Raw genomic sequence first — 11,085 nt, forward strand, 5'->3', positions numbered from 1 at the left:
ATGTAAAAGCACCCTTGTTAGCAAGGTGGTACTGCAGCTTTCTGGGGGTTGCTGTAGGGGAGCACCTCCGGAGAGGCTGGTCATTTCATGACATTTTCTGACCTTCCTAGTTTCTGTTCACTCACCTTATCTGGCAGGTGACTAGGCCTAGGACAAAGCTCAAGCATTCCCTGAGGCTCCACTGTACCAGGAGCTTTAAGGACTCTGCCTGCTCCCAGGGATTAGCCAGCACCACCTCAAAAGCTCACTCCTGAGAGCTATATTGCTATATTATACTAAGTTTGCCAAGAGTCATTTTAGGTGGGTTTTTTTTTAACATAAAATACTCCACTAAGTCTAACTATAGTAACTACCTCACTATATCCAGGACGCCTCATTCCACATCTAACTGCAGACAACTAATTTTTAAGTCTATCCACAAACTCCTGATAGATCAGGGAAGGCGGCCTCAAAGGAAGATTTGGACAGTGCCTGTCAAAAGTGAATACTGCTGTACTGGCTCCCCATGGCCCTGGAGAGCCAGTGCCCACAGGATCACTACTCTGGTTGTACCTCTGACCTTTGGCCTCTACCCTGCCCTTCCCTGCCACCTAAAGCCCCACCACACTGGTAATTCTCTTTCTCTCCTGGGCTGACCCACTACCTCAATTCAGCTCTAAAGGCTAGCAGCATGCCCCAGCTGTAATGGAGACCAAAGTCTTTTGATCATGGCTTTGTTTTTGAGACAGGGTCTCATGTAGCACAGGCTGGCCTCAAACTCTATGTAGCTGAAGGTGACTTCAAATTTCTGATCATCCTTCCTTCTCCTGAATGATAGGATTACAGATGTGGGTCACATCTGTTTAGAAGGCACTGGGAAGTGGCAAAGCTCAGCTCCAGTCCAATCTTGACCTCCAAGGCTCCTTGTGGACCAGATTTACTGGATTTTTCACAGGTCTTTTCCACCCTTGTCTAAATACACTCAGACCTCTCCTCCTATAACCAGACATGCTCCAAGTCAGGAGTCACTACCTATATGAATATGTCATTAATATTGCAGATTCAATGTCACATCCCTAATTTGATCCCTCCCCTTCCTTAATGCTTATGTGTGGACACACCCAGGACACTATGTGCCGTGCCAGCACTCTGGAGTCTTAGTCCCAACACTGGTCACTCCAACCCTGCAGGCCCTCTGCAGCAGCCCACCCCGGACTCGCTACACAGTCTTCTAGGCCTGGTTCCCCAGCCTTGTCCACATAGCCTGTGTGACCAGACAGTACTCACGGCTGTTACACAAACCATTTTATTAAATAACCAGGACTGACCCTTTCCCACTCACACCAGCACATGCACTCGTACACGCGTGTCCTCGTTTCTCTTCTTCCTGAACAGCCACCTCAAACCCCACGGTTCTCATTGTGACCATCCTCAAACCTGAAAATTGGGAGCTGCCATGCGAGACATGGGTGCTCTTTCCCCAGCCCTGGGCAAGCCCCCTCCCCATCCTCCTGATGGAGCAGGAGGACAGATCTTCCAAGGCACCCTGATCTGGTGTGGTTTCCCTTCACACGACCCAGGAGCACCAGCACCCAGAGCTGCTCTTTGAGGCTGGGACCCCTCACTTCAGGTCAACTCCTCCACACACGGGAGGCTTTGCGTCTGTGCTTAAAGCGCTCCCCAAAGGTTCCTGGAGTAGGTACTATCTGGCGTGAGGAAGAGCACTAGAGAACAATTGAGCACCAAATTCCCTAATGCCACCCTGTAGGAGGGTGCCAAGCTCCAGTCCAACCTCTACCCAAAAAAAGCAAGCCCAGAGCCACACACGAGGAGGCGGGTGGGGATGGCAAGGTCTCAGCCTTGAGAATTTCACATCTCTACCCTCCAGCATAGACCCCATCAGGGACTTACTAGCACCTTGGCAATGAGAAGGGCCCAGCCCAGCTGGAGACAAACCACACAGACAGGGCCATTTGAGTTGGCCCTAATGGCCACGTTGGTAACAAAGTTGAGCTCCTCCACCTGACACTGAATTGTGGACACGCAGCACAGCAGTGAAGGTCACAGGGGTGCACTGACAGAAGGTAGTGTCTTCCAGAGGCACACGGACAGTTTACACATTGCTCACAGGCAGGCTAGGACAGACGGACAAGAGCACAGGCTGCCGGGACTCAGCAGCATATCTAGGGCACCCTGGGGAGCTGCCTTCTGGGAAGACGATGCCAGGAAGCAACGGGTGAGGGCCTGTCCAACCACTTGGGCTAGGACACGTGTTCTCACATGACCTTCCTGCATCTTTTCTTGACCAAGTTCCCTGAGGGGAAAAGTCAGACAGATAGAAGTCAGGTCGGAAGAGGACATCAGAGAGCATCAGAGAGACTCAAGTGCCAGGAGGGGAAGAGGAGACAGGGCCAGAGCGCAAGCCTTCTGGGTGGGTAAGGCAAAGAGAGAGCTGCCTCCTGAGAAGGAACCGTGAGAAAGCTAGGGACAGAGGACTGAGACACAGCTGACCTTGCCCAGGCAAGGCTGCAGACCAGACCTGGGGCAGACAGGACTCGAGGAGAAAAGGCCTGTGGGGCCCTGATCGCCCATATTGAAGTCAAGCCAGCACACCGCACAAAGCTACAGGCTGACGCTGCGCTGGTGCCGGCCCCCTCGGACTCCACCGTCACTTCCCCGGCGTCCCCGACTCTGGGGTCCCAGCTCCTGGCCATCTAGACTGGCATGGTCTGAGAGGCCACGCAGGTGCTCCACTGAGTCACACTTCTGCAGGTCAGAGGCCACGGTGCGCAGGCTCAACAGGCTCAGTGTGTCCGTATCTGGGCCTGGACCAGGCCCAAGGCTGCTGCCCTCTTCCAGGCCCCCGCCCTCTGCCCCTTCAATCCCACTGTCCCCATCCTCAATGCCCTCAGGACCAGCTTCAGCCCCCACAGGGGAGGATCGTCGTGGACCCAAGGAGTGAGGAGGCAAGCCCCGGCGCCGGGCATGAATCTGCTCGCTGATCTGCTCCAAGTTACGCAGCGCCACTGAGTAGCGAGTCTTGGCCTGTGCCACCTGCTGCTCCAGTTCTGTCACCTTGGCCTTGTGCTCCTGCAGGGGGAGACAGGTAACCCATAAGATGTCTTCTGAACCCACTCAGCCTAAGGTCAGCCTCCTATCCCAGAGACCCTAGATACCCTCGACAACACTGAACCGCAATGCTTTTTCCAGCCCCGCTACACCCTCTGAATGTCCCTCCTCACCTGAGCCCACCCAGCCTTCCTCCCATTGGCTCCTCCTCCTCCTCCCTTTCTCTCCATTCTTCCTCTGCATCTGGCTGGTTTGCCCCCACTCCCAGCTTCCACCAATTCTAACTTTCCTCATTTACCTTTGCTTCTTGATCAATGTTCTCTACCAGCTCAAACCGATCACTCGGGCCTCCCACTCCTGCAGGGTCCTTTTGAGCACTTGCTAGAGCACTGGCTGATCTGGCAAGGTTTTACCCGCATCAGTCCCCAGCACTGACCAAAGAAGCACACCAGCACTTCCTCTACCGGCCCATCCTTCAAGCTTAGCTACCTCCAGGATTTGGCTGAACTGGGCCTTGAGCTCGAAGTAGGGGCGGCTCTTGCCAATGGCTCGCCGGAGGGTCTTCTGCAGGGCCTGGACCCGAGCCTCAGCCTGCTGGCACAGCCGAGTCACACGCTGATGCTCCCGTTCACCTCGAAGCCGCTCTTCCTCTGCCTCATTCACCTGGCCCGGATAGGGAGGAGGACACACATCAATGAGCTGGCATACATACACCCCAGGATCAGCCCTAGGCTGCCAATATGCACACTGCCCTGGGGGAACCTGAAAAGGAATGTCCACAAACCCCTTCCCCCAACCCCCACTGTCTACAAAGTGAGATGGACAGGGATTGGGGACAGCAAGAGCTTCTTACCATCTCTTTCGGACACGGATCTCAAGCACTTGCCTCTGTAAACACCTCTTCCCCACAGTCTTGCCTGTCATCGCCTGTATGACATGCCACTCAGCTTTGCTGATACCACGGAAGGGTGTTACTTACAGCCAGCTCATTCCCTAAGAGTGGCTGAACACCCTCAAGCACACTGCAATTGAGCAACCAAATAATCCTGAGGGACCCCTCAGTGCCAGTGGCTAGAAGTACAGGACAGGAGGCACTGCCTATGGAAAGCCGCGGAGGCATGCTAACTTCTCCTAGTTTCCACACGCTCCCTATCTGTGTGTAGCCCAGAACAGCATGGAACCAGATTTCCAGGAGAAGTAGAGAACCAGACAAGCTCGTGGGTGCCCCCATCCCTATGGTTACCCTAACACACCTAAACCCGTTCATGAAGCTCATAATAGATAAAGTGTCTTCTCTAGGCATCCAAAATTGAAAGACACAGTCACTACCCAGGAGCTGACACATGCCACAGACAAGCTGAAGGAGGCACAGTGAGCCCATGCCAGGGTGCCCCCTTTCCCAGTCTACTTGTAGGAGGCCTGGAAATGGCACATAAGTCAACCCTCAAAGATACACTGGCAGAGTGCAAGACACTGAAGAGAAACTTCCTGGAAACAGGAACAGGGAGTTACACAGCTGAACCTAACACGTGGGTACTGAATCCAAAGGCACTGCCTGGAAACAGCTCATGGGTCAGCCCCATCCAGAGGACAGAGAGTGGGGAGGCCTCCTAAGACGGAGATGTTAGAATGGAAACACTGGAGGGCAAGCAGGGCAGGGGTAGGACAGATTCCGCCCTAAATGAAACCATCCGCCTAAGTGAAACCAAAGCTAAGGGAAGGCTGGAGGGGGAGAGTGAGCAGAGGGGTGAGGAGGTAAGACAAAGCAATGTAAAACGGAGCAGCCCCTTACCTTACAGGTAGCATGGTTGAGCATCTCCTGCCAAGTAGGGTCCAGTCGATTTTTGTCAGCCATGACACCCTGCTCAGCCACGAAAACCATCTCCCGGGCGGCATTGTGCATGCTCACAGCCCGCTCATAGCGCAATGCTGCCTTCTGTGTCTCCTGCTGGGCCTGTGGGGAGAGGGCCATCAGGATGGAGGGTCCTGAAGGACCCCAGTCACCCATAAGATCCTTACCTCAAAGGGGTAAGGAAAGACAAAGAGGGACCCGCTTATACTGTCAGCTCCAGTTCCCAAACCACACTAAAAATAGATGCCATCAAAGCAACGCTCTACAGACGTGAAAAAGAGATGTAGAAACATGGAGAAGATACTGCTGCCAGGGCATGGTGGCCCCATGACATCTAGCCAGACTGTGTGTGTGTGTGTGTGTGTGTGTGTGTGTGTGTGTGTGTGTGTGTGTGTTCGCGCGCACATAAATAAAACAACTATTTTTAAATAAAAATATTTGTGTATATCAGGTTATATGTATAGGATGCTTATGAAATTTACAAACCCTGCTCCGGGTTTCAGTTAGATTGTCATCTCCAAGATATGACATTATATATAGACATATATCCCAAAATCTGGGAAAAAAAGTCCAAAATATTTCTTAGCCCAAAATTAAGATAAAGACTGCTTCTCAGCTCACTGGCTAAGATCAAGCATAGCATCTGTTACCAGTTTAACATCTGATACATCCTCTATCCAAAATTAAGATAAGAGATATTCAACCATTACTAGGCAAGCAAAACCCTAGAAGCAAACCCACACTTCCAGGTTGACAGAAAATGGAAAAGAGCATGTCTTACAAGTGGAAATAGCACAGCTGGGCGTGATGGTACACACCTTTAATCCCAATACTAAGAAGGCAGAGACAGGCAGAACTCTGTGAGTTCAAGATTGAGGCCAGCCTGGTCCACATAATATGCTCCAGAACAACCAGGACTCATGGAGAGACCCTGTCTCAAAATAAATAACTACATAGGAAAGAAGGAAGGAAGGAAGGAAGGAAGGAAGGAAGGAAGGAAGGAAGGAAGGAAGGAAGGAAGGAAGGGATTTAGCTGTTGAGCTTATAAAGTATGACACAGAGTTAGGGGTGTGACTCAGTAGCAAAACACTTCTTCACAACTGAAGCACTTCGTCACCAGAAGGTGGCTGTCTAGAGCTTTTGTATTATGTTATAACATAGTAACACAGGTAAGATGAAGGAACAAAGACAGCACATATTATATGACCCTACTTTTGTAAAATATATACCTAAGTAGTTTTTAAAACAAAAAAAAAGCAAAATCTAGAAATAATAGTAAAGGGAAGAACGCATGCTTAGTTGCTTATAGCATACAAAGAAACAGATTCATAGCAACTAACAAACTGTCTTTTAGAGTTGGCATGACATACATACACTGGGCACAAACAGGGTTAAGCAGCCACATGAATCAGGAATCAGTTCAATGATTTTAGCTGTTCAAATTCAGCATGTACATACTTTTTTAAAAGATCAGACTTCTCATATGACCTAATCAACCTCCTGCACTTCTCTAAAGCAGTAATAGGTTGCACATTTGATAAAGTGAATGACATAAATTACCAAGTCAAACTTTTTGTTATAGGTTGTAGAGTAAATGAGTTTTATAAACAGAATTATTGTAAAAAGGCAACTCTACCAAATTTGGCAGTATCAATAAAATTGTAAAAACTCAAGAAGAAATAATTGTAAAAGTTCCTGAGCAATGAGTTTGTTCATGTGTTTGTTTTCGAATGACTGCTAATTATCAAATTATATTTAAAGCTAAATCTATCACATGTGCAAATTTAAGAAATATCTGGAGAGCAAAAAAAAAAGGCTGCTGAGGAGTAGGAGAACACCAGATTTTCCCTCTTACTACTATTTCTATATTTTAATTCATATATATAGAAGTTCTTTTTTGTTATTAAATGTAAATTTTGTTCAAAATGAAAACTAAAAAAATGCAAGTTACTAAGAAGTTGTTCTCAAATGCAAAATATAAGTGTGAATTGCCTAGGTTGTATACAAGTTTGTAATGAAATTTGAATTACAGGTAATAGTACAGTGATAATATATACCTAAATGAATAATACAGTGTAAAAACCATATTGCTTACATATTTTGAGGTAAACAAAAACCTATTCCCATTAATAATAATAAATATTCCAAGGAAGTGGTGGTGCATGCCTTTAATCCCAACACTTGGGAGGCAAAGGCAGGAAGATCTCAGTGAGTTTGAAGCCAGCCTGGTCTACAAAGCAAGTTTGAGGACACCAGGACTGTTACACAGAGAAACCCTGTCTCAATAACAATAATAATAAATATTGACAAAAAAAAACAAAACAGTAGCATTATCAAGCCAGGTATAATGGCCCAAGCTTTTAATCCCAGCACTCAGGAGGCAGAAGCAAGCAAATCTGAGTTTGAGGCCAGCCTGGTCTATATAGAGTTCCAGAACAGCCAGAGCTACATAGAGAGACACTGTCTCAAAAAGGAGAAGGAAGGAAGGGAGGGAAGGAGAGAGGGATAGGAAGGAAAGGGAAGAGAGTAAGAAACAAAGAAAGAGCAAACAGTAGGATGTCAGAGTGGATATCCTAGATACACCCTAAGTATTTAAACACAGAAGACATCTAAACATCAGCAGGTGAGGCCTATGGGTGGAACTCAGCAGGAGAGTTCTTGTCTGGTATTCCCAAGACCCTGGGTTTGATCCCAGCCCAAGGAAGTAGAGGAGGGGGAGGGGAGGGCAGAAGAGAGGAGTGAAGAGGAGAAGGCAGAAGGAAGGATAGAAAGAATGAAGCCATTAGTAAGACTGAAATTTTCTGGACAAGACCCAATGCCTCCACACAACCATTTCTTTCTTGACCATGAGTCCATTTTCTTACATTTTATACATTTGTGTGTGTGTGTGTGTGTGTGTGTGTGTGTGTGTGTGTGTGTGTGTTGTATCAGCACAAATGCCACACGATGCATGTGGAGGTCAGAAGACAATACACAGGAGTCACCATTTGGATTCCAGTGAATGAGCTCACGTCATCAGGCCAGGGAGGAGGTGCCTTTATCCACTGAGCCCATTTCCTACAACTATAAGAACCTCAATTCACAGGCTGTTCAGAGCACGTCCATACCCTTAAGTATGGTGCCCTATTCTCAACTCCATACAGAGACTGAGTCCAGAAACAGTCCCTGCAGGAGGCCCTCCCTGATTGTAGGTCCAACTGCCCTGCTGCTTAGTGCTGTCAACTAGAGTCACCTGAAAGAGAATCTCAGCTGGGGAACTGTCCAGATCAGACCGGCCTGTGGGCATGTCTATAGGGCACTGTCTTGATTGCTAGTTGATGTAAAGTCCAGCCCACTATGGGTGGCACATTCCCTGAGCAGGTGGTCCTAGACTATATAGGAAAGCTAGCTGAGTATAAGCCCTCAAGTGAGCCAGCAAGCAGGTTCCTCACGGTCCTGTCTCAGTTTTTGCTTGGGTTGCTGCCTTGACGTCCATCAATGATGGACCGTGACCTGGAAGTGTAAGTCACAGAAACCCTTACCTCCCCTAAGGTCTCAGTATTTGTCACAGCAGCAAAAACACAGGCATACCTCCTTAGCCAGTCGTCGAGCCTCATAGTAGGGCCGGGCCTTCTCAATACAGCTCCCCAAGTGAGAGCCCTGAGTGTTAAGCTTTCTTGCAGACTCCTGCAGGATCCTCCGATAAGTGGTCCTGGCCTCCTGGAAGGGAAGATACAGAGCAGGCATACAGGTCTCAGAATCTCATTTCTAGACACACCACTGTCTCAACCTAGGAAAGCACAAATAGAGAAATCCCCAGAGACCAACCCAAGGGCGTGAGAAATGAGACACTCACATCTAGCTGGAGCTCCACCTGGTTGATCTCCTCACTAGCCTGGTTCAGATGTTCCAGCTCCTCCTGCCAAAGAAGGGTGTGAGTTAGAACAGGCGCGAGGAGCCTCAAGTGAACTACACTAGGCAGGGAGGAAAAACAGAGAGAGAGTCCCAGCAGACTGGGGAGCAGAGTGAGTCACTTGAAAAGGGCTAAGAAATGCAGGAGGGACTGTTCCGGCGGCACCCTGTCCAGGCCAGAGCACAGTCTCATGTAATCTTCACAGTTCCACTTAACTGAGTAGTCAGATTGCAAGGATGAGGAAACCCCAGTTCAGGGAATGCGGTCCTACCACACACAGAGCAGCAGCACTGAGCCTCACTCTCCACCAGAACGCACTACTTCCTCTTGATGGGGGAAATTTTCTAGAAGATAAAGGATTCTCCTTCCTGGGCCAGGAGGGTCACACACTTAGTACACGCTTACTACATACTTACTGCTCAGTACTTAAAAAAATGTGAGCACGCTGGTGGCACACGCCTTTAATCCCAGCAGTCGGGAGGCAGAGGCAGGTGGATCGCTGTGAGTTTGAGGCCAGCCTGGTCTACAAGAGCTAGTTCCAGGACAGGCTCCAAAGCCACAGAGAAACACACCCCCCCAAAAAAAAATATGAGCACAGAGCCTGGAGAGATGGCTCAGGGTTTAAGACTACATGTTGCTCTTGTGGAGGTACCAGGTTCAGGACCCAGCACCCACACGGCAGTTCACAAGCATCTGCAAGTCCAGCTCCAGGGGATCCAGTGCCCTCTTCTAGCCTCCAAGGGCACTGCATGAACATGGTCCACATACATATATGCAGATAAGACACATACATAAAATAAATACATCCTTTGAAAAGAATGTAGAAAATAGAGAAAAAAATGATGAGTGGAGCTGGAGAGATGGCTCAGAGGTTAAGAGCACCGGAGGAAGGAAGGAAAGAAGAGGGAGGGAGGGAGAGAGGCAGGCAGAATTTAGAACACAGCACACACAGAGGTGGTGACTCCCATCAGTGAGCAAAAGGTTCTTGGCAGCAGTAAACCTGTGTGAAAATGGGTACAGGGGCCCCCTAGACCGCAGGATCACCCACCTGGGCTAGAAAAAGCTGGAGCAAGTTGCCTGGAGCCCCTCTTCCCAGCAAGAAGGCAAAGTAGAGCAAGTGCTCCAGGGAGACAAGTTGAGGGGCACAAAGAAAGACCCGTGAAACAGGCACCATAGGAAGAGCAGAAAATAGAGACCCAATTGGCAAAGTGAATCCCTAGAGCCTGGGGCCACTGAGTCTGAGATGTAAGATGACAAATCCGAGCAATGGAAGGAAAGCTGGAGGGATCACAGAAACAGAAGTAAAAGCTATCTACTGTGTTCCAAGAGGAAGAAGAGGGGAAAGACCCCAAGGAAATGCAGGACACAGAAACACAAGGGCTTGTTGGATGATCAAGATGAAGACCAAAGACCAGGGAAGGGAAAGGTTCCAAGAGGTTTTTTGACCAGATCCCATCCAATGCAATATAACTTTTCCTACCTATTCATTTTTCTAATTATGAGTATAGGATGAGGGGTATGCATGTGAGTGCAGGTGCCTGCAGAGGCCAAGGCATCAAATTCCCCTAGGGTTACAGCTGGTTATGGGCTGCCCAGCATGGGTGCTGCGAACTTAACTCAGGCCCCTGGAAGAGTAGTACATGCCCTTAACTACTACTAAGTCATCTCAGAAGCCGCCCCCTTCCCCCGTGCAATGATCTGGTAGTAGCAAGGAGGACTCTCAGGAGAAAAATCACTAGACGTACTAGTTGGAATGTCTCACTGGTCCCTGGGCCTGAAAGAAGAGCTTGGAACCACCCTAGATCTCTCAGTGATGGGACAGAGAGCTAAGAAAGGTGCTGGCTACAAACCATTCTCCCTTGCCTAAGAGATCACATTCAATCCCAGATCCTGGGAATCTGAGGATACCCGTTAAGAGTGCTGGGCTGTGCCAAGGGCTCTGCATCAGAAATGCCAGGTACTTAGTCACAGGCTCCACAGGGCAGGTGCTCCACTCCAGGTGCTGCCTCCACCAGTCCATGCAGTCTGCCTGTTGTTCATCCATGACAGCCATTAGACAGCAACTCCACCATCTTGCCCCCTCTGCACAGATGTGATGTTGGCTACCATTTGCCTGGCTTGGCCCTTCCAGCAACCCAGTGAGGGGGGTTGGACTGGAATGAAAGAGCTCACTTATTTCATAAACAGATGCACCCGTGCACACTTTGAAAAGACACTGAAAAACTAAAAGTACAGGAAACTGCTCCCATGTTTCCAATAAGTTCCGAGACAGACGGGCTATACAGAGAAATCC

The 11,085-nt window shown here is 49.0% G+C and overlaps 1 protein-coding gene and 1 pseudogene across 3 annotated transcripts in view; one reads left to right on the forward strand and one right to left on the reverse strand.

The window, feature by feature from the left end:
- Positions 1-1,221: 1,221 nt before the first annotated feature.
- Sh3bp5l (SH3 binding domain protein 5 like) overlaps positions 1,222-11,085 on the reverse strand; it is a 14,958-nt gene continuing 5,094 nt past the window's right edge. For all 3 annotated transcript variants that reach the window (XM_005349997.3, XM_005349998.2, XM_026780879.1), the window contains exons 3-7: positions 8,736-8,798; positions 8,471-8,599; positions 4,841-5,002; positions 3,538-3,711; positions 1,222-3,069 (exon numbers count right to left, since the gene is read on the reverse strand). In XM_005349997.3, the coding sequence (XP_005350054.1) occupies positions 2,602-3,069; positions 3,538-3,711; positions 4,841-5,002; positions 8,471-8,599; positions 8,736-8,798 (996 nt within the window). In that variant the 3' untranslated portion in view covers positions 1,222-2,601. The remainder of the gene's footprint in view (positions 3,070-3,537; positions 3,712-4,840; positions 5,003-8,470; positions 8,600-8,735; positions 8,799-11,085) is intronic.
- LOC113456420 lies at positions 5,505-5,608 on the forward strand (annotated as a pseudogene).

This window comes from Microtus ochrogaster, chromosome 7 (assembly GCF_000317375.1).
Source record: "Microtus ochrogaster isolate Prairie Vole_2 chromosome 7, MicOch1.0, whole genome shotgun sequence".
Classification (NCBI taxonomy): domain Eukaryota; kingdom Metazoa; phylum Chordata; class Mammalia; order Rodentia; family Cricetidae; genus Microtus; species Microtus ochrogaster.